Raw genomic sequence first — 27736 nt, 5'->3', positions numbered from 1 at the left:
AGTAAGGGCACCGAACACACATGTACAGGGAGCACAAAAAAAGGCATGCATAATGCATGCATATTATGCAATGAGCAGTGCTTCATCACAGTGCATCTGTCGTGATGGTCTTGTGTGAGCCCTAAAACTTGGACCACGGTCATGAAAAATTCCCGCTAAAATATCATAGCAAGGTGATCCTCTGGATATCCCTCAACGCACTAACCTCGTGCTTTCTTTCTAAAGTCATCATCTGTGATCCATCTCATCATTCTTTCACCGTTTGTTAGTCATCTTTCTTTTGTTGTCATCTTTGACTTTAATCTTCCTCATCCTTTTTTCATCATTTGTTAGTTTATCCTTTATTTCCTAGTTCTTTTTATTTTTATTTATTTCCTATTTCTTAACTTTATTTCTTTATTTATTTCTTATTCCTTCCTATTTCTTTCTTTAATTCTTTTCTTTCCTTTTTATTATTTCTTAATTTTCTTTCTTTCTTTATTTATTTATTTCTGGAATAGCAAGCCGAAATCTCGTTTGGCTGACCTTTCCCCCGTTTTTTCCCCTTTTCGTCTAATAAATATACCCCCCCCCATATTCTGATATCCCCGACAGGTTTCCTACGCATCTCTGCAGTTTGACACCCACTAAAGGGTAGTCACCAGGATGTCTTATGGACCTTTCGAAATGACATTGGATATTCTGACCATTTGTGGACGTCATGTGGATATTAATGGTTGTCTGGGCTTAAAGTAAACTACGCCTCAAGCAAATGCAAAAGACGAGAACGAAGTGAAAAGGCGTACCCAAGCACGGCTCGACTGTACAAACGAAGGTCTATTCTTTTCAGACGAATGTCGGCACAGTTCCCCTTGAAGTCGGCACAGGACGCATACTAACCCATGTGTCCCCCACTCCTTCCTGCTGTCCTCTCTCCATCTGTCTACGTCTGTATGCTGCTCAGAGCCACAGTTGCATCGCGGCGCTAACACGGAATCAAAAAAACATCTATCCCTCGAAGTATTTCCGAACTTGCAATGTTTTTTCACCACCCTCCATACGACTCAGCAAAAACAGTCCCCGCCATTAATCTGATCATCGCGAATGTAGAAGCCACATCACGACCGTCACTGACAACTCCCACAGAAGCAAAGAAGCGTTTGATGGTTCCCCTACCAAAGCTCCGCGAGTTCTGCCCTGTCATTGGTGGAGACGATTACGTTGAGTGACACCGTCGCATTGCCTGAGGCAGCACTTTTTTCCCTGATTCAAAGGTTGTCGTTGCTTGCAAGCTAGACATATGTCTTCAACAAAGTCCCCTCTTGTTCATTAAATACAGTGACAGCACTAGTTTATGACGTCACAAGATTACTTTCATAGCGTTGTTTTACTGCCAAATTATATTACTACATGCATTAAAACTGCGAAAAATAGTATTTGTCACGAAAATGTTTTCAGTCATTTTAGTCATTGAGCACATTAACCGTATCGCACGACAATATTTGATTGATTGACAAGATTGTATCAAATATTATTCACTCTATATGGGGTTGGCGCTGCTGTAAAAAATAATAAAGTACTCTCATACATGCACTAAATCTGAGGAAATGATATGTAAGCTACAGCCTGACCTAGCAGTTAATCACTTTTTCCTCAAAGCGTTTCGTTTTTCGCGTTCCTCAAAGCGTTTCCTCAAGCGTTCCCTTTAGCCTTCCTCAAAGCGTTTGGTCTAGTAACTCCGCGAGTCATAAAAGGTCACCCCTGCTGCTTTTGTTCTGTGCTTCCATTTTGCTTCAAATGAAAACAAAGAGTAGCTACTTCCTTACAAGGAAAAAGGTCTCGTTTTCATGACTGGCATGACACTTCCCGTTTCTGGCTGCAACATGATCCCACTGCGCGTCAACCATGTATATATGTTCTAGAAAAAATCTTCCCGCTAACAGCACCGTACCGCTAATGAATGGGATAGCAATCATAACAAAAACAGGTTTTATGAAGTTACATTTGCAAGACTTCGGACGGGGCATACCAACCTTACGAATTGTAACTCACTGTTAGGTGAAGAACAGCCAGAATGCCATCACTGTTGTGAACTTTTTACAGTGATTCATATTCTTTTGACATTTCCTTTATATGAATATCATTGCCGCACTTATTTCTCGGCATTTTATCGATATCAGATTCCTTACCACCCTTCTTTCTTGCTGAGTGAGGAACCAATTGTACCACACATAAATGTCATCAAGTTTTTAGAGACCGCTAAGCTTATAAGTAGCCTGTAATTGGATCGTTTAACAGGTTTTAGAGCATCTATTTTATGACGTGCTAACAGTATTTTCTTAATCCATTCATACCCATTAATTCACGTTGTGCTCACATGCGTCATTGATTTGGCGCTTTTTGGCCTTAGTTGCCTCCGCGCCATTAAGCTTTCAACTACACACACACACACAACACCGTACCGCAGCAATTGCTTCCATCCTACCATACACTGAAGCAGAGTTATACCATGAAGCATATGGTCATTTAGTAAACGTGTGATTCAAAAACACCTGCGCTACTTTTTCTCTCCAGAATCAGGTTTTACTTCAAATGAAGGTAAAGCGGTACTTTTTTTTTTGTAAATACGTTATCCTGTAATATATTTCACCACTGCGCACCATATGCACCATCATGAGGATGTGTTCCCGCCGTGCAATGAATAATTTTTAATCAGGGCACACAACCATCCGAACGAATCGGTTTTTCTTCACAGCAGAAAGACCGCCATTTTCAATATGTAGGCACATCGAAGTAATCTAACGAGGGTCACAACACAGAAAACACAAGACATGATGACTGCGAGCTCACAACTAGTGAATTTTATGACCGGAAACAGCGAAAGTGAGGGTTGGGAGAGGAAGGGAGAAAAAGAGGGGACAATTTCTTCCTTTTGCGGGAAGGCCGGCGCTAAACTGGTTTGGAGGTCGCTTCAGGGGTGTCCCTAATGTCCCAATTCAGAGGTACTAGGGAGATGAAGACGCAGGTTCACAAAGAGAAGAAACTGTCGACTCTCTTGCCCTCCCTGTGCCCACCTTCATTTTCACTGTTTCCTGTCATAACATTCCCCAGTTGTGAGTTTACAGTCATCCTGTCGTCTTCTCCTGTGTTGTGTCCCTCGTTAAATTGCTGTGATATGTCTACAGCGTCATGTTACCAGGAACCCCGTATATATACATATCTACAGTACTAAGATATCTTTGAAATCATTTTTCCGCAGCCATAACGACACAGTGTCAAGTATGCATGCATATAGAGTATAACATTTTAAACATATTGACGCAAAAATTGCAGTGAAATGCGGATTCGTGTAGTTCCTAGCTTACACGGAGGTGTGCTTAAGGCCGGTTTCGCACACTGACATTTTTCTCGTACGCTCTCTTCACGCAGCCAAACGTCCGGACTCAAACCTATCTTTACTGACGCCAACGCACTTGCATCTCGACGACGATACAGTCGCAGAAACGATTTGCAAAATTTTTGACTGCCACGAACTCTTTTGTACAAACTTCGATATATGAATAGTTGACGGAGCGTAATGATGTAACTGAAAACGATTCACAATACAGATATCTCGTACTAACTTTATTCAGTTAGCACAAGCTTTCGGGTGCTCACGTCATTGCGCAACATACTGAGGTACCAATCTCCAGCCGAGGTGTGGGTACCAGTGATATACCCATTGTATTCGTAGGTTTCTTGTCGTTGTCCCCGCTTCCGGACGTTGCGTTGCCACTGGTAATATCGGCTGTTGCGTTGTCGGGATAGGTGGGGGCGGCTGCGCTCCTTGAGTGTACCCGACAGCGTGCACACATTCTCCATTCCGGCATATCTGCAAAATAATGATTTTTGCTGAGTCCCGGTGCTCCAATGGTTAACCGTCAAAATAACGAATTGAGTCTTTATTTGATTTAACTGTGCCCGTATCAAAAGCAACGTAATAGAACGGTTATGTGCACGGCTACAACGGAGGGCTGGACCGGATGGAAAAACTCCGTAGCTGTAGTTACAGACGCTGTTCTTAAAGCAAAGCATAAGCTCATAAGCTGTGAGTAATTTCCAAAGTTGACATTTTGCAAGCGTCAGTTAATCGGAAAGCCAAAAGACCTCCTAGGGAAACATGCGTGGGAAAAGCGCCCCGCAGTGACGGACAAATACTATGTGATTGAAGAACACAATTCTACAAGTTTGAAGCAGATTATCAATTACTTTGACACTCTCGTTCAAGCATGATCTCTTGAGCAGCTGTATTGAAATTCTTATATTCTCGATTACATACATTAATGGTTTACTTTTGGGTCCCTTGCCATGAGCTTTTTCTACACTGTGAGGTAGCTCAGGTGCTGAATTTTGGCACCGATCGTGTTATTTTGGTCCTTCCTCTGGGTGTGCCTCAGACCAGACATGTACAAGATATTCAAAAATGTGTTTAAAATAAAATAATAAATACTTACGTTAGAACGTAATTAAGATAGAAATGGTTTAGTATAAATACATGAAAATTAAATTAATTAAGGTAGAGTACAAAATACTTCAAAATATTTGAAATACAATTAAGCTACTATTTATCCTTGAACGCAAAAAGTCACCGGTCACTGGTCAATGCGGCAAGTCCCCGCTATGTGACATGAATCACCAAAACCCCGCGCACTACGCTAGCCGCCGCTGTGTGATAGGAGTCAAGTGTGATAGGAACAAAAGTGTGTGATAGGAACACAAGACCCAAAAAGATGACAAAGAGACTCCACATAACTCCACTAAGTATATGTGACCCATGACAAAGCAAACTTCTAGCAGGTCCCTGCTCGGCGAGGTCAGAATTCGGCGTCACCGCGTCAAGGCACACATAATAGAACCCTAACTGGCCAAGGATTAGGATACACGGGGCAGGATTTCTAAATGGAGACTTCCAAGAACGGCCAATGTCCAGGTCCAGCCCGAGGGACTCAGGAAATTTCTACTGAACAAACAAGATAATGGAAAGACAAGACACAGAAAGTTTGAGAGGAAGATTCAAAATATGTAATTAGAGCAGAGTTGTGCCTAACTCGTTACAAGTAACTCTGTGAGAAAGCAGTAAACCTGGGAGGCAGCAACAGTGCGTGTGCACGGGACGGGTTTATTCCGAAAGTGGGGCAGGTGCGCCAGAATGGGTGCGCACGCAACGAGGTTAGCATGTCGACTTCTTCTAACACCCCCCCTCGACAGGTTATCCCTCGATGAGCCCCATCCGTTGCCTTAACGCCTACAGTCTCGGTCGTGGTAAAGGTTTCGTCAACGCGTCCGCGATGTTGTCAGCGGACTCGCGGTACTGAAAGTTGATGATGTTGCGTGCTACTAGATCACGTAAGTGATGGTGACGGACATCGATGTGCTTTGTCCTGGCGTTGATCCCTTCACTAAGGGCAAGCTTAATGCAGCCCTGATTATCCTCGAACATAGGTGTCGGTTGATCAATGACTAGTCCGGAATCTTCCAACAATGGACGCAGCCACAAAACTTCCTGTGAAGCATAAGCCGCGGAAATGTACTCTGATTCGGTGCTCGACAGAGCAACAGATGACTGTTTTCTGCTGGACCAAGTGACCGGGCTGTCTCCAAGCAGGATGATGTAGCCACTTGTTGACTTGCGGTCAGTGACGTTGCCGGCCCAGTCTGCGTCGACATATCCTGTCAAATCCAAGTTTTGTCGACCTGTAAGGGTCAGCTTAAAGTCTCGAGTATGCATCAGGTACCTGAACAGCTTCTTCACCGCCCCCAATCTCGCTGACGTGGACTGCTCACTCGACGACAAAGTATGCCAGTTGCGCAGGCGATATCAGGCCGTGTCGTCGTGCTCAGATACAGCAGCTCTCCGACTGCTTTCCGATACAGATCGTTGCTGGGCAGTAGGTCTTCTTCCCCCGTAAACTTCAGATAGTCTGGATCCATTGGTGTGAAGCTGATCTTAGCAGTACTGAGGTTATATTTCTCCAGCAATGCATCTATTTTGTTCTTCTGATGTAGCAGGAAACAGTCGTGACGTGCTCTCTCTATCTCGATACCAAGGTAGTGGCAGACATGTCCAAGGTCGTTCAGCTCAAAGTGCCTATTCAACTGATGCCAAATTCCTGTTATGGTAGGATTGTCTCGATGGCAAATTAACATGCCGTCCACGTATACAAGTACGTATAGCCGGGATCCGTTCACTACTTGGGTGTACAAACAGGGGTCTGCCTGGCTCCGTGTGAAGCCCGCTCCAAGTAGTACTTGATTGGCTTTGATGTTCCATGCCCTGGCAGCCTGTTTAAGTCCATACAACGACTTCTGAAGCTTACACACGAGATGTTCCTCCCCTGAAGCGATGAACCCTTCCGGTTGCTGCATATAAATGTCTTCTTCGATTTCGCTATTCAAAAATGCGGTTTTTACGTCGAAATGACGAACTCTCAGGTTCTCGGCAGCTGCCACTGTTAAAAGAATCCGCAGTGTGGTGAGCTTCGCGACTGGAGCAAACGTGGCATCATAGTCCTCTGCAAACCGCTGGGAGAACCCCTGAGCGACCAGTCTTGCCTTGTAACGCTCAACGTTGCCATCTTTGTCCCGCTTAGTTTTAAAAATCCACTTGCAGCCGAAGGGCTGCTTGCCCTCCGGTAACTGTGCAAGAACCCAGGTGTTGAGCTGGTGAAGCGAATCGATCTCACCGACAGCAGGCTTTATCCATTTGTCCTTGTCAGCAGCTGGCAACTTCTGCATGTCCTTCCAGCTAACTGGATCGGGCGCAGATGCCGCGCAGGCTACATAAGAAAGACGGTCCGGAGGTACTCCTTTGTTGCTCCGACTCGAGCGCCGTGGTCGAACGGGACCATCCCCATCAGCTGCGGGAGCAACTCCATCTGCCGTCTGAACATCCGCACCGGACCCTGGTACAACGCTGTCAGTCACCGGAACATCTCCAACGCTGTCACCGCGCAAGGGCAAGCTAGGAGGGCGAAAGCTAGGCAGCTCCACTTCAACGTCACCAGAAGACGACTGCTCCGAACATTGTGTGCCCGGACGCCGGAAAGCGGGTGATTCTCCACAGAACGCTTCCATGATCGGGCTTTCGTCAACGATCACACTGCGTGTCACTTTGACACTGTGACTACCTTTAAGAAGCACCCGGTACCCCTTCTGCGTCTCGCTGAAGCCCACTAGCACACCCTCAAGAGCCCGAGCGTCCCATTTGTCTCGCTTCTCCTTAGGAACATGAAGATAGGCCGTGCTCCCAAACATGCGCAAATGTTCCAGGTGGGGCTTCTTGCCAGTCCAGAGTTCGTAAGGAGTTTTCGATACCGCTTTGCTAGGCAGCCGGTTCTGAAGGTAGCAGGCAGTCGTAACAGCTTCGCCCCAATATAACTTTGGAAGGCCTGCCCCGAAAAGCATACTCCTTGCGCTCTCACAGAGTGTCCTGTTCTTTCTCTCGGCGACCCCATTCTGCTCTGGGTTGTACGGAACTGATGTCTGGAATGTTACACCGTACTTGCGCAGAAGGGCTTGTGTCTTGCCACTGGTGTACTCTGTCCCATTATCGGCGCGAATTATCTGCGGATGACGCCCAAACTTCGTGTTCATCAGGGCCAAGTACTCCTCCAGCTTTGCAGATACCTCGTCCTTAGATTTCAGCAGGCACAGGGCAGTGTATCGTGAAAAATCGTCGATGAAAGTGAGGAAGTACTTGTTTTTGCCAGGCGTTAGAGTCCTCATGGGGCCGCAGACATCCGTGTGGACAAGCTGCAGAACAGCTCCTGCTCGCGACGAAGTCTCTTTAGGAAAGGATGCCCTCTTCATCTTTCCTTTGATACAGCTGTTACATTTTACCAAGTGGTCGCAGTCACCGATCAGGATCCCATCTGCCAAATCCTGCTGCTGTAAACGCTTGACTGCTACTGCGTCTATGCCCGAGACGAAGGTGCCATACGTGTACGCACTCTCGGTGACTAGACGTCCGAGAGACATTGGCAGCCGTAGTACTCAAAGTGGACAAGCGATAGAGGCCATTTTCCACTCTTGCCTTAGCCAACACCTCCTGCCTCCTAGTGACGATACAGTGGTCTCCTTGAAATGTCACCACGTTGCCTTGTTGCGTGAGGCGCTTGACAGACAGAAGATTACTCTCGAGGGAGGGTACGTAGAGTACATTCTTCACGTTGACCGACTTGCACTTGGAGTCAGAAATGCGACACTGTAGAATGCCATCACCGATTCCATGTGAAGAAATTCTCTGACCATTCGCCACGGTAACAGTTTCTGCTGACTGACGATAATTCTCCGTGAAGAAATCCTTGTCGTTACACATGTGGCTGGTAGCGCCAGAGTCAACGTACCATGGTCTACCTGGCAATTCGGGAGCGGCGAGAAATGCAGTTTCGGATGATGACGAGCGGTCGGACGCTGCTACCTTAGCGCGCTGCCGAGGCTTCCTGCGCCCCTTCAAACGGGGGCAGTTCCACTTCAAGTGGCCTACCTCCTTGCAGTAGTAGCAATGCCTCCCGCCGGACGAAGGTTTCCTACTGTCGTCTCTCTTCGTTTGAAGGGCAGTTCCCGAACCAGACGTTGAACTGCTTTTTCATATACTCGTCCACGAGTTTTCCTTTGACGTACTCCAGCGTCAGGTCGTCGTCGGGCCGTGCGTCCAGGGCTGTCACGAGCGCCTCGTAGCTCTCCGGGAGACCACTGAGCAAAAGAGCCGCTACCTGGAAATCCCTGGTCTCCTGTCCGATCCCTCTCAGCCGCTCGACTAACTCCAAGGTACGCCTTATATAGCCTTGCATGTCTTCGTCCTCCGCTAACTTGGATTGGTAGAGCTTCCTTAGCAGGTAGAGCTTATTGCTAAGGTTTACTCGCTCATGAACCTTGCGTAGCTCTTGCCACATCGCCTTCGCTAAGCCGCAATTACAGATGTGCACAATCTGATTGTCCTCAACGCTGAGGCAAATCGTGCTCTACGCTTTCTCATCGCCAGCCGTCCAGTCTCCAGAAGGTGTCTGTGGAGTAGGTCCGTCCACGTACGTCCACGTTCCTTCCCGGGTCAGCAACATTTTGAATTTCCAGACCTGATAATTGCCGTCCGTGAGCTTTGCAACCGTAAACTTGCCGCTGTCTCCCATATCCACAGTTCTAGTGTCCTGGGCCCATAACCTGTGAGAAAGCAGTGAACCTGGGAGGCAGCAACAGTGCGTGTGCACGGGACGGGTTTATTCCGAAAGTGGGGCAGGTTCGCCAGAATGGGTGCGCACGCAACGAGGTTAGCATGTCGACTTCTTCTAACAAACTCGTTACTTGGTAACGGTTACTTTTTTCAGTTACTTCTTAAAAATGGTCATAGTAACGGAATGAATTGGTAACTTTGGTAATTGGTAACAAAAATTGGTAACTCGTTACTGACGTTACTCGTTCCTTTTCTTCAGCGTGGGGGAGCACACTTCGGCACTCCATGTGGCGCAATGCGTGCAGATTTGACTGCGTGACCCACGACCACGTGTCACTCAAAATATCATTGCAGTCCCTCGCTGGATGTGTTGTTGATGTGCTGAATCGCCTTAAACGAAGGCCCTTGTCTTTTCTCTTGTTTCCGTAATCTCTGATCATCACTCCTTCCCAAGAATGGACACTAATTGTGCCATGGCTACAAGAAACGCGTTTCGACTTCTAGCCTTTTCTTGTGTTTGCTAAGCATCTGAGCGCCCTAAATTATGACGCAGCCCCTTGTGTATTTTTTGGAACCGTTGGTGATCGGTGGCACGAAAACTGGTGTCTTTCTTAGTGTTTTCATCACCCCCACTTGGGAAATGTAAATTTCCAGTATCAACTTCTTCTGAAGTGCTATTCCTCATTAATAAACAGTTGAAGGCAAGTGATGGCGTGTTTGTTGGGTCCTTTAGTTATGCGGCGGTAACGTAAAAGTAACTAGTTATCTTAGAGTAACGAAAAGTCGTTACTTTTGTATGTTGGTAACGAGTAACGTATTTAGTTACTTTTCTCTGATGTAACGGGTAACGGTAATTAGTTCCTTTTTTTTTGGTAACGGGCACAAGTCTGAATTAGAGTATGTAGTAGAAAATACCATAAAATGTATTTTAAATAGAGTACAAATACACAAAAGCGAAAAGTATTGACTAGAGTACCAAAATACCGCAAATTGTATTTAAAATACAGTATTTTAAATACCATACTCCAAAAACGTACAAGCCCGCGCTCAGACCTCCCAAGGCAATTGCCGCGAATGAACGAATATCAGTACAGGACTAATTCTTTTTGGCTCAGGGATATAACGATACCCCTTTGATGTTGGCCTTTCGGCTAAAATCAATCTCTTCAAACTACAAAACATGCTTCCGCAATGAATGCGGTGCGAATGACGGTGCAAGATACCACTTCTTCCCTTCGCGACTCTACGGCTGGTTCTCGGAGTAGCTTTCTATACGTTGTGGTGAATGCGACCACCACACATAGCAGGCAAAGCCCGTGTTTCGGCCATGAGGTTTGGGTCGGTTTGGGTCACTCTATCTTATGGCGACTCTGTTTACGAGCACTGCCTCCAACGACAAGTAGTTCGAAGTTGTTCTTGCCTGCTACCTGCGCCGTTCTTGTAGATTACTGATGTCATCATTCGTCTTGCTTCCAATGACGTCATTCCAGCACAGTCTGTAGTTGTGCTCTGGCTCCGTTTCGATGGGAGACGGCGAAAGCAGCGCTTCGTTCACCTTCGTGGACTGGCAGTGCCCGTTATACTGGGCAGGGATTTCATCATCTGGCAGAAGTTGATGCTGGACATGCCCAATGGAGAATACGTAAACTACGGCTTGACAGGGTTCTTCCCCTTTGCAACGGCAGCGGACGACTGTACTGCACAGCAAGTTTCAGCAGTCTCCGCCGAACCATCTGCACTCCCGACTGTCTTGGGGTCATCCTATGGTCCTGAGGAGGACACCGTCAGCTTCGACAAGTGCTGCGGCAGTACGACAGTATATTCACGGAAAAACCCGGATGGACATCTTTGTGAGAGCATTGCATAGACACGGGTAAGCTAGGCGCTGGCGTTGTAATCCAATACCTTTGAGCGTACATAAGCGTGCTTTGGTAGACGCTGCTCTAGAAGAAATGCTCCAAACCGGTGCAGTTCAGAGATCCCAGAGCCCTTGGGTGTTTCGTCTTGTCCTGGCTCCGAATCGTGATCGTATGTCAAGGTTATGTGTCGACTATCGTCGACTAAACGCAGTAACTGTAAGGGAGTCATATCCCTTCCCATCCATCGAATCAATCATGTATTCCCTGGGAAACGCTGCTGTGTTTTCAACGCTTGATTGTAGCGGGGGGTTCTTACAGATCCAAGTTGCCCCGGAGGATGTCCCAAAGACAGTCTTTACCAATCATAGGGGTCTGTTCGAGTTCGTAGGGATGCATTTCGGTCTGTTCAACTCACCAGCTAGTTTCCAGCGGTTGATGGACACCGTATTAGGAGATACGAAGTACAATTTCGCAATGGCGTACATGAATGATGTCGTAGTGTTTTCCTGAAACTTTCAGGAAAACTTGGAATACCTGTAAATTGTCCTTGCAAGGATGAAGCATCCTAATTATTATCCCCCGCGAAGTACAGCTGGCATCGCCTAGGATCTGCATTCTAGGCTTCGTGGTGGACGATGGTACCATGAGTCCTAGCGATAACAGCTAAAGGCCTTCACGGAGTTTTCGGTACGCGATAATGTAAAAGCCTTGCAGTGTTTTCTAGGTATGGTTGGTTTTTACATTCGTAATTGTGCTCAGTTAGCGCAGCCGCTTAACCAGTTGTCGTGCAAAGACAAACGCTGACATTGGGGAGAACAGCAGGAACAATCCTTCCCGGTACTATCTCATGCAATCGCTAATACGGCCAGGCTATATTTGCCCGACCTAAATAAACCGTTTGTTGTGCGAACAGATGCAAGCGATTATGGTGTTGGCGCAGTTCTCTTGCAGGAGCATGACGCTATTCTCTGTCCAGTTACTTTTGCAAGTCGCACGCTGAATCCGGCAGAACAGGACTATTGCGTCACGGAAAAGGAGTGCTTGGCGATCACCGTTAGTGATTGCAGAAAGGGCGAAATTCCATAAGTGCGTCCAGGGAGAGTCTCAGACGATTGTGCAGTTTGTCGCTGAATTGCAACGGCTTGCCCAGGATTGCAAGTTTGAGGCAAAGATGGAGGAAGTTTTGAGGGACAGATTTGTGTGCTGATTGCGAGGACTTGACATTCAAAAATGTCTCTTCGCTGAAGACGAGTCTTTAACATTTAAGAAAGCAGTGGAAAAAGCAATGTCTCTTAAAATGGCTACGCAAAGCCCCTCGGAATGCCACGAAGCTGATACGCCCCCACACCTACACAAAGTTGATAAGGTCGACAAGGAAAAGAAGCGTTCCTGTTATCGATGCGGTGCGAACAATCACTCCAGTGAATCATGCGACTTCCGGAATTCTGTCTGCCACAACCGCAAAAAGAGAGGGCATATTCGACGAGTGTGCCAATCGCGAACAAAGCTAAAACTGCTGTCCGGACGACAGAATCAGCGCACTTTGCGGGAAGATGACAACTTTGACTTGAATAATGCGGTTCTACGGATGGAAACCGCAGCAACGACCCCATGTGCGCAACGGTTGTGATCGAGAATGTTCCTGTTAAGATGGAAATTGACACTGGGGCCGGTGTTTCCGTTATGTCTTTCCAGCAGTACTAGAAGTGCTTCCCGGACCTTAAAGGAACAGTCTAGAGGCCCACAACTTTGTATCTGTTTTTGGTCAGTATGGAATGTTAGGCGGCCGAAAACAGTTTTCCCACAATTAGTGCAATCGTAGCGAAATTGGGACACCTGCAATAGCTCCCCGAACCTCCCGTGCGCGAAACACCCTCCTTCGCCTTCACGATAGGCACGTGATGAGCGCCAACACGCGCGTCACTATGTGACGCAAGTGGAAGGGAAGCTTCTAATTGGACCTGGGATCACATGATCGAGGTGAGCAACATCGCGCAGGCCGGAGCGTCTACTACATCTTCGGAGACGCCATGCGTTCTCCGGCTACGTGATGTCCGAAATGGAGGGTTTGAAGGCGTGTTTGTGTCGTCCGTAAGTGTGGTCTGCCTCGGCCAAATCTCGTTGTTTACGTTGAAGGCTGTTCACGACACAACCACGATTTTTGGGACCGCAGACACCACGGGAAGAACGAGTGGTGCAGCCCGAAATTAACTGCGCTTGTACAGCGAAAACAGTGCAGCCTGTCCGACCGTTTTCACGCGCAGTTGGTTCAGTAGCTAACAGGTGGCGCCACAATCCCGCCGCTATCGCTTGCATTCTGTTACTGTGAATTCTGAGATTGCACAGAAGCCACGGATATATTACTCTTGTGATCGTAATCCTATTTACTCAGGCTGCATATATGCTTTGTTTTTTTTTTTTTTAGAAAACGTGCTATAAAGAATAGAAGTCAACAAGAAACAGCTCGCAATGTTCGTAGCAGACGGTCTTATACCAGCGGTTCCTAAGAACGAATGCGGGATCTCTACCACCAACGTCACAGCAGAGTGGGTGTGGTCTGCAGGTGGAGCGCTCCGGCCTGTCACCGCGGCAGCGATTTTCCAAATTAATTGCTCCGTGGTGAAATAACTTTGGACATAAATATTTTGTGGGAATGCTTTTCACATACTGCTTTACAAGATGAATGCAGTTTTTGGCCATGTTAGATACCACTTTAATGCTCCTTTAAGTTGGCACCCACGGCATTGAACTTGCGGACATACACGGGGAAAGCGATTACACCTCGTTGGTGCGTCATGGTTGACGTGAAGTACAACGGAAATCAACGAAGCCTTCCACTTCACATCTTGCGTGAGCATGGTGTACCTCTCCTAGGACGTGAGTGGGTGCGAGAACTGTACCTGGATTGAAAACTGTGCCACTGTGAAAACAAGTTATTTTGGGAACTTAGAGTAGCAATACTTTTATCGCACTTCTTCTTCCTAATCTATATCTAATCTAATATAGACCGCTTCATCAGATCTGACGCTGTTTGTAGGTGCTCATCCATTTCTCCTTTCTCTTGCTAAAGGAAGCACAGGCCACTGAAAACGTTACTAAGCAACACAACAGTAAGCAACAGCAGTAAGCTATTAGCCACGCATTTCCTGATAAAAAGCGCCGTTATGTGAGACATAAAACGGAATCATTGAACTTGTTCGCGAACCGGTTCGATTTTTGGCGCGGCGAAACCGGAACTGAGCCGGAACGAAATCCAAGTAACGCGAACCCGAACCGAGCGGTTATTTTTTTTCTTTTTTTTTGCGGTTAGACATTCTGGTTAGAAGCGCTTCCGACGGTGCGGCTATGAACATGATGGCAATTGATGTTCTGAGGTTGAAACGCAGAATATGGGACAGCAACACATAAATCATCATGTGCCTGAGAACAATGAAAAGGTCCTACAGCTGGGTAACCCTTCCAGTGACGTCCTTCTCTCTTTCATTTTTCTTAGGCACTTGAGGTTTTCTATGTTGGTGTCCCTTATTCTCTGTTCCAGCCTCAGGACATCAATTGCCATCATGTTGCATCGATCCCGTCGTATGAATGTGTGTGTGAGTGAGAAAACATGTAAGAGTGAAAGTGGGATGAGTGAGAGAGTGGTTAGTCTGTCCCTTCAGATGATGCGCCCTTGGAAGTCGCTGGGGAAGTGTGATAGCTTAGCTCAATTTGGTAATAGCATTGGACCGGGAATCCAGAAGATGTGGGTTCGCGTCCTACCAGCTGGCTAACCTTGACTTCCTTCTTTCTTTCGTGCGGGTATGAAAACGGGATAATCCCAATGTTCGGTAGCGTTGTATGCGCGAGAGTATGACAATAGCTAAGGTAGATGGTCGATCGAAAGCCGATGAAGACAGTGAACTAAAGCTCGGTTCCCAATCTCGTGTTGATCTCGCCTGTCCCTTTGAAGTCACTGTCACTGCATGCAAGTAGGCCGAAGCCGAGAAGCAACAGAAGTACTTTAAAACCCACTGGCTGGTAAGGAGCAGACACGAGGTGTATATATTGCTGCTGTTGTTAATTGTCTGCCAGCCGTATCCAACACGCCATCGAAACGTTAATATCAACAAAAAGAACCAAAGAACAAGACAAAGAAAATAAGTGGCCCGTATGTGTTCATTGAAACACAAGTGGACGTTCTTCTTCGTTTCGTTTGTTGAGCGCCTCCCAAAACAGTCTGGATGGAGGATAGAAGCGTGGCGCATACTAATGTTGCCAACTTCGCAACTGTGTCATTGAGGTAGTTTCCATCACGTCGCGTGCAACAGCCCGCATTTTGGCGGTGGTTGGTTAGGCGGTAAGAAATTAGTGAGAAATTCCAGCCAATGCTTTCAGCTCGTGAATTGTTCGACGACGATCAAATATAACCACGTCTAGTTTTTTTTCTTTTTTTGAATCTCTAGGATGTTTCTGCTACCTGAAGGACGCCCAGGTCGCGGTAGGTCTGCGAACGACATGTGACCACGACTGAAACAATAAAACCACTCGCGAACCCTTGCCTGGCTCAAACCTTCTTTGAAAGCCTTTCGAAGGATTGTGACAGTTTCTGCTGCTGTTTTATATAAGTACTCAAACGCCACCATGCCACCACTGTGCCCTTTCAGTCGAACACGAATAAGCATACAATATAATCAAAAACGAGAAATACGTTCCTCAGCGACTACACTTCGACCCTTAATTTTGCTCCTTGTCTTTGCTGAAAATTGGACCGTTCATTTTTCAAATCAACTGCAAAGGTGTTACTGGCAAAGATATGAGACTTATTTGATCGCACAACGAACTTTGCAACAGCAAGAGAAGACCTGCCACACGATAGCCCCCATGCACTAGTCACCTTGGAAGCAAATAGAGAACATTCTCGATGTACCGTACATGTGGAGCCGTCGCACATTTCAAGAACTTGCTTCAGCTGCACAATGAGTAAAGACAGTCTCTTGATTGAAGCATTATCTGCTTGGGGACACGGCTCCTTGAGTTTGAAATATGCTATCAATCTTAAGCGAAAACGTAAACTCCACTCATCTGCTGCGTGTTGCGTCCAATGAAGTTAGAGGGTTTCGGAAACCTAAACAAGACCAGTGGGAGTCGGTTCGACCGGTTCCACGGAGTCATTCCTCACTCATGTGATGGAAGGCGTAGAATGATTAACTGTTGTCTCACGTTATGCAAGCAATTACTTGTAATGGCGTGCCTGCATGCGTGTGTAGAGTGCGTGTTCTGTAGCCCAATAGACTTTCTCCGTATTAAACTAATTGGTCTACTGGAAATTTAAGGATGCACGTGTAGACGGTACATAATTTGCTCGTCCATGCACACTTCATTTATGCAGTACTGCGATTAAACTCTGATGAGCATCTCAATGTTTCTTTGTCAATTACAACACCCCTATCTTGTCAAGTAAATATTGGATGAAGTAAAATTGCTTCATGTTCGGGAGCCACCGAAACGTGCCATATTTTGCGAGGGAATTTAGCTGGCAAAGTTTCCTCCTAGACCCATTTCACGAGAAAGCGTCGGTGTCAGTCGGAAAGTGTACCTGTTGAAAGAGGCTGATTACTCATGTGCACCGCGAAAATTTAATGCAGTTCCCATTTCTGGTGACTCTAAACATCGTAGAACGTGAAAAAAACAATGTGCAAGTTTCCTGCGATAACGATTCACAAGTAAATAGAAAACGGTTGAGAGCATTAAACACTTTAATTTGCGAAAGAACGAGATTTCGTGCAATGGGCTGCATTTCTTCAGGTTTGAGGACCTGCTACAAATAGTCAAGAATATATCAAACCCAAGTCGCAACAGAGTAGAGGGCGATGGTTGAGAATAATACAAATAAATGTTCTACTAAGGAGGTGGCTAGACAAGCTCGGGCAGTGATACAGATGACGTAGCACAACATATGAATGGACACAGCGGCCAGTTAGGTACAAAGCACAAAAACGCGCTTAGACGTTCGGAGAATTAGGGCTTAATGGCGAAGGATTGGGTACACGGAGCACCGGGCTGGCAAGGAGCTTCCAGGCTCTGGGAAAATGGTGCGGAGTGCTTGGTGGTTCGATATATTCTTGACTATTTGTAGCAGGTCCTCAAACCTGAAGAAGTGCAGCCTACTGCAGGGAAGTGTCGGTTTTTCGCAAATTAAACTGTTTAATGCTCTGAACCGTTTTCACTTGACTCTAAACAGTTAGAATATGCAGAACGCATGGGGAAAGCTACTCGACTGATGAGCATCGCCGCCAAAAGTGGGCGCTACTGACAAAAAATAAAAATAAAATACGTTGCTTGGACGGATCGTGACCACTTTACATTCAAGCAAGCACTGCTGCAAGTAAGGCAGAATCTCAGACGAGTCGTGAGATGCTACGACGAGCATGCACCTGTGTAGTTTCACTTAGTTTGATTCACTAAACGATTGGAATCGCTACTCGTGTTCTTGAACAAATTTTTTGGTTCCATTGCCGGGAAAGGTGGCGCCTGACACTCCAAGCCACACTACGCCACAGGTCATCGGTGGGTTTCATGGAGCGCCAGAAATGTACACGATCTAGTGTTCCTGCCTATCTGACGCGCACTGTCACCCGTCCCACCGACATGATGGGTCAACCCTTACCGTCCTCATACACGCGTCAGCTCTGATCCTGGCTAGTTCGAGTGAGCATCTCACTTCGTACTGCGAAGGGGAGCAGTCTGCTTACCGGGCAGTCAATCCACAGTCGCTAAGTGAGGTGCGCAAGATATGCGTTACAACCATGGAGCAATGAAGAGAGCAAAGGAGCAGTTCAGAATGCGCTGAGCGCCAGAGTATCAACGAATGAGTCGACGCACAAGTGCAGGAAGATCACGTCGCTCCATTGTTCTGGAAACTTGGTTGAGTACTAAAGTACATACAAGAACGGCACACCGTGATACGTGCATGCTATCTACGATTGGCGAAGGCATCCTATATATCACCCGTCCCATTCCATTCATAAGCTCTCCTGCCTGGTGGTGAACAATTAGTTGTCCGTGGCCGGGAGCGGTGTTACAAATTAGGGCACAAATCACACGAAGACGGCTAGGAGTTCTGGGGTTCGCGTAGGGGCTGCGAAGAGTATCCGCCTTTGTCTCTGGATTCCAAACTAAAGTTAAGTTACGATTGGAATCGCAGCTCGTGTTCTTCAACAAATGCAGAGAAGGCGTTTCAGAATGTAATTGGATCTTACCTTGCTGAGGTCGTTGATATCACAGATGGATCCGTCCAACGCCGTGGCTGTGCCATACTTCCAACGGATCATCGCGCCGTCCATATATTTCTCGCTTATGCAAGGGATCTGGCACCCGGCAGGCACTCTTGTCTGATCCATGAAAAAGGAATAAGCCCTCATTAATGATTTCGATGTGCATGAATGGTAGAAAGGATGATTTTGTAATCGACGGGGTGATCTATCATTTCTGATGTCGGACCCCCTCCCGTGCTGTTTTTAGAATAGCCAAGGATAAACAGAGACCCATTTGTGCATTGGCTTCGTGTGTTTCGTATTACCAGGCGCACTTCTGCAAAGTGGTCGGGGAGATCGCAAAAAAACAAGTTGCGTTAGTTGTCACATGTTCACGACGGCAGATATTCGCGTAATTTCTCTATTCTGCTGTTGTTAAATCATTCAAGTTCCTAGCTCATCGTGGAAGCTTCAGTAGACAATGCGGATCGCGTACGTGTAACAGAGGAATACAACGGCAAAGGAGAAGACTAGTAAGGACAGGACAGGCTGAAGCTCCCACTTCCTCAAAAGACTACCGTCGTTTAAGGGGCTAAAGACAGATAATTTCCTACAACATATATAAACAGAGAAATGAGCGGATGTTCTGTGGCTGTGTTTCTGTGTATATGTACTGTACAATGTGTTGTGCTTTCTTTTCCTTGTTACTTATTTGTTGTCCTGTCTTTGAGCTCTCATAAGCTGTGTATGTCGCACAGGTGGGCATTTTGGTGAAACCTCAATCGCCCTCACACTCACGGCCCTCACGGGCTCATGCCCTCACTCGCCCTCACCCTCACCGCCCTCACGGGCTCATGCCCTCACTCGCCCTCACCCTGACGGCCCTCACGGGCTCATGCCCTGACTCGTACTCACCCTCACCACCCTCACGACCACAGGCCATCACTTGTCCTCACCCTCACGGCCCTCATGGGCACATGCCCTCACGGCCCTCACGGGCACATGCCCTCACTCGCTCTCACCCTTACGGCCCTCACACGCGCATGCCCTCACTCGCCCTCACCCTTACGGCCCTCACAGACACATGCCCTCAATCGCCCTCACACTCACCGCCCTCACGAGCACAGGCCCTCACTCGCCGTCACCCTCACGGCACTCACAAACGCAAGCCCTGAGGGTTTTACCCTCATAAGGTCTCCTGTGAGTGCACGCATGAGGTTGTGCCCCTCATGAGACCTCCTGAGACCTCATGAGGTCTCTGGGGCGCCAAGTCTCTGTGTCTCTGTGAGTGCACCAATGAGGCCTGAGGTGTGTGAGGTCAGTACGAGGGCATTCAGAAATGAGGTCAAATGACGCATACCAGACGTGCGCAAATTAAATTATGAAGGCATTGATGATATGGTTCCAGCGACACAACCACCGGCTGTGTACACTTTAAAGGGCTGGTGTGCACGTATTTAGCAATTCCGTCTACGTCGCGCTGGGAACACAGCAAAGCGTCCTGAGCTGACTGATTAGTTCGTGATATGGTTGCAGTGACCCAACTACCGAGAAGGTGCACTTTAAAGGGCTGGTGTGCCGGTTTTTAGCAATTTCGTCTACGTCGCGCTGGGAACACAACAAAGCCTCCTCAGCTAACTGATTACTTCCATGATATGGTTCCAGCGACCCATCTAGAGGCAGGGTGCACTTTATAGGGCTGGTGTGCACGTTTTTACAAATTTAGTCTATGTCGCGCAGGGAACACAGCAAAGCGTCCTGAGCTGACTTGGCGATATGGTTCCAGCGACGTAACTACAGGCAGGGTGCACTTTAAAGGGCTGGTGTGCACGTTTTTACAAATTTAGTCTATGTCACGATGGGAACACAGCAAAATGTTCTGAGCTGACTGATTACTTGGTGATATGGTTCCAGTGACCGAACTACCGGCAGGGTGCACTTTAAAGGGCTGGTGTGCCCGTTTTTAGCGATTTCGTGTACATCGCGCTGGGAACAGAACAACGTCTACAGAGCTGACTGATTACTTCGTGATATGGTTCCAGCGACCCAACTACCGGCAAGGTGCACTTTGAAGGCACTGGTGTGCCCGTTTTAGCAATTTCGTCTACGTCGCGCTGGGTACACAGCAAATCGTCCTGAGCCGACTCATTACTTGGCGATACGGTTCATCGACCCATATACAGGCAGGGTGCACTTTAAATAGCTGGTTTGCCCGTTTTTAGCAATGTCGTCTACTTCGCGCTAAGAACACAGCAAAGCCTGCTGAGCTGACTGATTACTTCGTGATATAGTTCCAGCAACCCAACTACCGAGAGCGTGCACTTTAAAGGACAGGTGTGCCGGTTTTTAGCAATTTCGTCTATGTCGATTTGGGAGCACAACAAAGCCCAGGACAATTGGCTGTGTTCCCATCGCGACATAGACGAAATCAGGAGGCTTTGTTGTGTTCCCAGCGCGACGTAGACGAAATTGCTAAAAACGTGCACACGAGCCCTTTAAAGTGCATCATGCCTGGAGTTGGATCGCTGGAACCATATCGCCAAGTCATCAGTCAACTCAGGACACGTGGCTGTGTTCCCAGCTCGACGTGGACGAAATTGCTAAAAGCAGGCACACCAGCCCTTTAAAGTGCACCCTGCCGGTATAGTTGGGTGGCTGGAACCACGTCACCAAGTAATCAGTCAGCCAAGACGATTTGCTCTGTTCCCCGCGCGGCATAGACGAAATTGCTAAAAACGGGCACACCAGCCCTTTAAAGTGCACACTGCGTGTAGTGGTCGCTGGAACCATATCACCAACTAATCCGTCAGCTCAGGACGCTTGGCTGTGTTTCCAGCGCGACGTAGACGAAATTCCTAAAAGCGGGCACATCAGCCCTTTAAAGTGCACACTGCGTGAAGTTGCGTCGATGGAACCATATCACCAACTAATCCGTCAGCTCAGGACGCTTGGCTGTGTTTCCAGCGCGACGTAGACGAAATTGCTAAAAACGGGAACACCAGCCCTTTAAAGTGCACCCTGCCGGTAGCTGGATCGCTGGAACCATATCACTAGTGCCTTCATAATTCGCCCACGTCTCGTAAGCGTCATTTAACCTCTGAATGCACTCATACTGACCTCACACCCCTCAGGCTCACCAGTGACTTCACTCACTCAGAACTGGCGCCCCTCAGACCTCATGAGTGCACTCACAGGAGGTCTCATGAGGGGCAAAACCTCATGAGTGCACTCACGGATGGCCTCATCGCGGGCTTGACCTCACTCACCCTCACCTCAAAGGCGTGAGGTGAGGGTGAGGGAGTAGTATGGGGTGGGGTCAGGCTACATGGGTGAGAAACTACGGCACCCCTGCCCTGAGCTCTGCGCGTATTTTTCCCTGCGCGGCGCGTGTGCGGAGGGTTGTCCACGTGATTATCGGCGGGGGAGGACTGCGTGCGCGCTTACCCTCTCACATTTTTCAGCCTGGGCAGACTTCTTTGGCCGACTTCACATATTTTTCCGATACAGCAGGTGAGCGGTTTACATGCAGAGACATGCAAAGAAGGGTCATACACAAAAAAGGATACGTGAAAATATATTTATTAATGCCATTCAAGTTGAGATATATTTATTAAAGCCAATAGTGCAGGGAATTGTGATGCCAATCAGGTGAAGGAGAAAAACCCAGCCGAAAAACCTTCACAACCTGTAGCAGGGCGGTGCTCGGGTGGAGGGTTGCTGTGGTGGGCGGAGCGTGACCGGAGGGCTGCGTGCGCGCTTACCATTCACCCTGGGCTGACTTCTTCCACCATTTTCCTACTTGGGCCGAACTCCTTCCCGCGACAGGTGGGCGGTGCTCGGGTGGAGGGCTGCTGTGGTGGGCGGAGCGTGACCGGAGGGCTGCGTGCGCGCGCGCTTACCCTTCACCCTGGGCTGACTTCTTTCACCATTTTCCTACTTGAGCCGACTTCCTTCCCGCGACAGGTGGGTGGCGCTCGAGTGGAGGGCTGCTGTTGTGGGCGGCGCGTGGCCGGAGGGCTGCGTGCGCGTTTACCCTTCAGCCTGGGCTGCCGATTTTTGTCATTTTCAGCCTGGGCCGCCGACTTTCGCCATTTTTCAGCCTGAGCCGACTTGAATCATATTTTTTTCAGCTACAACAGGTGTGCAGTAGGCTGTTTACATGCAAAGGATAGCCATACACAAAAGTACCAGTGAAAATATATTTATTAAAGTCATTAGGAATTATGTTATGACTCTGCGTGAATGGGAAAAACTTAGCAAAATATCTGAAATAGAAGGAACACAATACACGTAACAAAAAATATACTTATTAAAGGCACGATACAATAGCATTGAATATGTATCACAAATCAAACACAATATTTTTTATTAGTGGAAGTTTCCAATGAATCAGAAGTGATAGCGCATTTGAGATATTCTCAATCAATACGATTACAATCAAAATTTCAAGTGCTATTATAAAAAGTCTGAGATGTTAGAATCTGATAGGTGTAAGTAATTTCGAGCACAATAGCAAAGTTTAATATTCCAATGTGACACAAATTTAATTTCTATTGAAGTGAATAGCACAGACATAAGGTAATAATTCGAATCAACACATAGCATTAATATAGAACCTAACCGACATGTAGGGAAATAATAGCTACACCATATCAAAACGAGAAACGATCACCACATTTAATCAAAGAAGATATTCTTAATCAATATGATTATAAACAAAATTATAACTTGTATTATAAAAAGTCTAATATTCCTATACGTGAGAACCATCTTTGCAATAGCGGGAAGTTCTTATAGTTGTATGTAATTAACTGTGAACAGCAGAGACACTGGAAGACTATGGGACACGAACACAAGACGAAATAAAATCTATACCACTACAAAGAAGATATTCCACTTCACCACATAGCACGCTCCTAGCCAACAAACAGAACAAAGAACGACAAGAACACAAGAGGAAATAAAATCTATACCACTACAAAGAAGATATTCCTGATCAAAACAACATAGTAATCTATCATTCAGAAAATCAGAAGAAAAAATCAAGCTCATCAGAAAGTAGACATGTTAAAAATGAACATCACCACATAGCACGCTCCTAGCCCCAAACAGAACAAAGAACGACACGAACACAAGAGGAAATAAAATCTATACCACTACGAAGAAGATATTCCTAATCAAAACAACACAGTAATCTATCATTGAGAAAATCAAGCTCATCAGAAAATTAATATTCCTATACGTGAGAACCATCAGTGCAATAGTGGGAATATCTGGCATAACATTTCGAGCACAATAGAGAATCTCAATTTTATATTCCAACATTACTCAACTTTTAATTTCTTATTCAGTGAACAGCATAGACGTAAGGAAAAACGAGAAACAACACAATCAACAGTTACAATTAATAGAGAGCCAAACCTGCGCACCATCCAACACACAGAGAAATAATAGCTAATCAATCTATCAAATGCGAAATAGCACAGACTTAACACTATAGCACAGACTTAACGCTGAAGAACAGAGGAACACGCGGCGACACGTAAACAACAACAGAGGAAAATAATCTATCATTGAACCATCATAAAATCGACCAATATACAATTTTCATTCTAACAAACACTACGAACCTTAATGGAGGTATCCAAGACGTAGGAAATATGCACGGTTTTCACTCTTTTCCTCAAAGCCGGTAGACTTTATGTCTCTATCTATGTGACCATAGCACAGCGCATGTTTTATCACTCAGAGGGTTAGGGGCTATATTACTTCGTCCAGCAAACGGGGCGCTCTAGAGGTCAGATAAGAGAGAGTTCAAAGGCGATATATTTTATTGTGCAGCGCAAATAGATGTCGATATCACTCGCGGGGGTCACTATCTTTTCACATCCTTTCCCTGAAATGGAAATCTTTCGTCGAAGTTTGTAGAGATGCGATATTGTTATTGAACACGTAGAGAAAGTCCAAATTATTAATTGGTAGCAACGATACTCAATCAAAAAACAAGAAACAAATTTAATTACATCAATTTTTTGTAATATCTTGTAACAAATTTCTAATGACCACACAGAAATATCAAATGTGAAATGCAACTCAGAGTTATGAGGCATTCACATCTTAGAGGTATATTATGTCAATCGAGTGAACAATTGAAACAAATACAAGACAATAATTATTTCAGGCAGTAAGTTCACAACTCATAGAATATCAGTCGAGCGAATACTTGAAACAAAATCAAAACAATAATTCTCACGACAGGTGGAGATTATAGCATTCTAAATCAGATAATAAAATTTAACCAATAAAATAAACATAGACATGCTTGTAATTAAGTGTAGACGTGCACTTGAAAACAGAAGGGACAATTGCTCTACTTTGAAAAGATGGACAGATTTTGTACTCGATACCATAAGTCATGGGAAGATGTGATAAAAAACTGCTTCAAAAAGGAGGAGCCGCGAAACGATTTCATTATCGCTGCATTTCAATACGTCCTAGACATGGTCGTATTCGGGGATATGGTACAAACTACAGAACTGAAGGTGCAAGAATTTATATGCCGAATCTACAATACTTATAAAAATATCTGCACATCAACGTCGGAAGGGCCACTAGGATTGATGGAGGAGTTTTTGAGATTTGCTAACGAAGAATTGAAATACACTAGACCAGATGTAATTGTAATCATTGCAATGGGCATTGCCTTCATCAAGAAAGCAGTCGGATCAAATTATCATATACAAGCGGTCTATATCGCACGTTTCATTACGAATTTGTTGAAATTACACATATCTGAGATGGAAAGTACATAAAATCTTATCACGCGATATGTTCCACTACCATGGCAACACAATTATTTTATTCTACCAGTCTCTGCAAAGATGTCGAATGAACAGAAGTTCAATATTGTCGTGCAAGGTCTGATGTATCATCATTTATTGAAACTCAGCAAACATATCAATTGCGGTGGACCACCGGACGATTTTCATCTAATACTCTCTTGTACGCCATTCAAAAATCTTCATACAAAGAAAGGAAACATCAGTAAGAGACTGTGCAAGTTCATCGCGACAAAGTGCAAGTTGTTGAAGCAATACAAACACGGCGACAACATGGCGCCTGCGTTAATCAACGCTGGATTCAAGCGCCCAATAATCAGAATAAACTATTTAATGTCTTCGGAATTCATCAATGAAGACAACAAACGAAAACTTCAGAGTTCGAAGTAGAACTGTAATTTACCGAAATAAACAAGTGTATAACTGAAACAATAAATGTAATCTTTGTCATCATTATAATGAAGTCTTCGCATCACAATGAAAAACACCTTACATTTAGCATGGCTAGACTGAGAACAGTGATCGCTAAGGAAACGAATATTCCACAGTTTGTGTAAGAATTCTCATATGGAATGAGACCTGACCACCAAATAGGTTTTACTCGACTACACTCTGTACAAGTTCAACACCCGAAGGATAGAACGAAGAAAGGGTCGAACGAAAAACGAAGAACACCGAAGAAAGGGTCACCCGCGTCGTCGAAGACGTTTCGACAACACGCCGGGCCGCGTTTCCCTAATGCCGTACCCGAAACCGAACGCGATTCTGCGCCCGACGCGTTAACGCGGTACCGCACGCGAGCGTGTTGGTTTTTCCACAAACGGGTTCGTCGACGTGGGTGACCCTTTCTTCGAGTCGTAAGTAAATTTTCGTTCGAAAAATATTCGTAACTTTTAATATCCACGAAATAAAGAATTCGCATTATGTTATAGTGTATACAGAAAATATCGATCCATTCGAATAACTTCTCTGACATCGTGAAAGAGTGCTCGTCAAAGTGAGCGACCTAAAGCTTGCGTATTGTGAAATTACACATTCTACAACACTGATCAATTGCACTACAATTGTGATTGCATTACAATCACAAATCGCAATACCTGTTCAAAAATGTAATTAAACTCTTACTGATATGTGGTAGTCACCACTTCTCCTGAATGTGAACCGATAAATTTTAGCAATTAATCCACAATCAAATATATTGTATAGTATGTGTGAGTATATGCACAACTTTTTAATCTGTATCTTTAGAAAAATGCAAGAAATAGCGTGCAGTTTGGACTTTGAAAATTTAAAGACGAAAATGATCTTTAGTGTGGAATTTGCGTTTTACAATGGTTATGAGTTAAAAACTTATAAAATTAAAGTATGGCCTTTCCATTTGTAGTGCCCGGATACTATGACACTAAAATAATGTGATAGTTTTTCTGTATGGTTATGGGAAATCTCTAGTATATTTTGTGAATTGGATCTACGTTTATGTGTGACCTGCGCTGATCTGCTTATTATAATTAATATAACATATCTTCCATTGTGTTTATGCATAACGCTCATCTTCATTGTATATTGGTTAAGCACTTCTGATGGCGGTTGTGTGATCCGCTTCTCTCAAAACCTGATTGCCACTTGGAAATTATTACATATACGTTTGTGTGCCGTGTGTTACGAAGACTATGTGAATAGAAATGTAGACTTGGCCTGCACGTCGTGCTCGTAAAATCTTTCGTTTGCATTGTGGCATCTGATAATAGATTCGCTTTTCGCGAAGGCTTCGTATTATCTCCCAGGCAGTGAACCCCAATGCGGTTGTAAAAGTTGATGACACTGTGTCGCGAACGCTTTGACTTATCCCGCCGCAATCAGTTATCTTGCCTTATTTCCCGTTTTGCGCTATCTTGGACGGCTCATTTTTCCTATCCAGTCATACAAACGGACAACTGTGTTGACAAAAATATTTATTTATGTGTTCCGCACTCCAATCGGGTTGCTTGTCAAAGACGCCTTTTGTTCTTCTTTTACTATGTCTGGGCTAGTGCAACTGATTGAGAAATATACATGCATTGTGGAATTTAATTCATGAAATATGATAAGTTTTCACATGAGATTAGTGATCCTTTTTGTAATCATAGACTGATGTATCATGTCTCTAAATTTCAATGACCGATCCTTCTCCGGCAATTCTATCCTTCGGGTGTTGAACTTGTACAGAGTGTAGTCGAGTAAAACCTATTTGGTGGTCAGGTCTCATTCCATATGAGAATTCTTACACAAATTGTGGAATATTCGTTTCCTTAGCGATCACTGTTTTCAGTCTAGCCATGCTAAATGTAAGGTGTTATTCATTGTAATGCGAAGAATTCATTATAATGATGACAATGATTACATTTATTGTTTCAGTTATACACTTGTTTATTTCGATAAATTACAGTTCTATTTCGAACTCTGAAGTTTTCGTTTGTTGTCTTCATTGATGAATTCCGAAGACATTAAATAGTTTATTCTGATTATTGGGCGCTTGAATCCAGCGTTGATTAACGCAGGCGCTATGTTGTCGCCGTGTTTGTATTGCTTCAACAACGCGCACTTTGTCGCGATGAACTTGCACAGTCTCTTACTGATGTT

The 27736-nt window shown here is 45.6% G+C and overlaps 1 protein-coding gene across 1 annotated transcript in view; it reads right to left on the bottom strand.

Annotated features, from left to right (window-relative positions):
- Positions 1 to 3584: 3584 nt before the first annotated feature.
- LOC135368363 (A disintegrin and metalloproteinase with thrombospondin motifs like) overlaps positions 3585 to 27736 on the bottom strand; it is a 148334-nt gene continuing 124182 nt past the window's right edge. Inside the window, exons 9-10 of the mRNA XM_064601574.1 lie at positions 18285 to 18416; positions 3585 to 3850 (exon numbers count right to left, since the gene is read on the bottom strand). Of these exons, the coding sequence (XP_064457644.1) occupies positions 3638 to 3850; positions 18285 to 18416 (345 nt within the window). The 3' untranslated portion in view covers positions 3585 to 3637. The remainder of the gene's footprint in view (positions 3851 to 18284; positions 18417 to 27736) is intronic.

Source organism: Ornithodoros turicata, chromosome 1 (genome assembly GCF_037126465.1).
Source record: "Ornithodoros turicata isolate Travis chromosome 1, ASM3712646v1, whole genome shotgun sequence".
Lineage (NCBI taxonomy): Eukaryota > Metazoa > Arthropoda > Arachnida > Ixodida > Argasidae > Ornithodoros > Ornithodoros turicata.
This window is presented reverse-complemented; position numbering and strand designations above follow the sequence as displayed.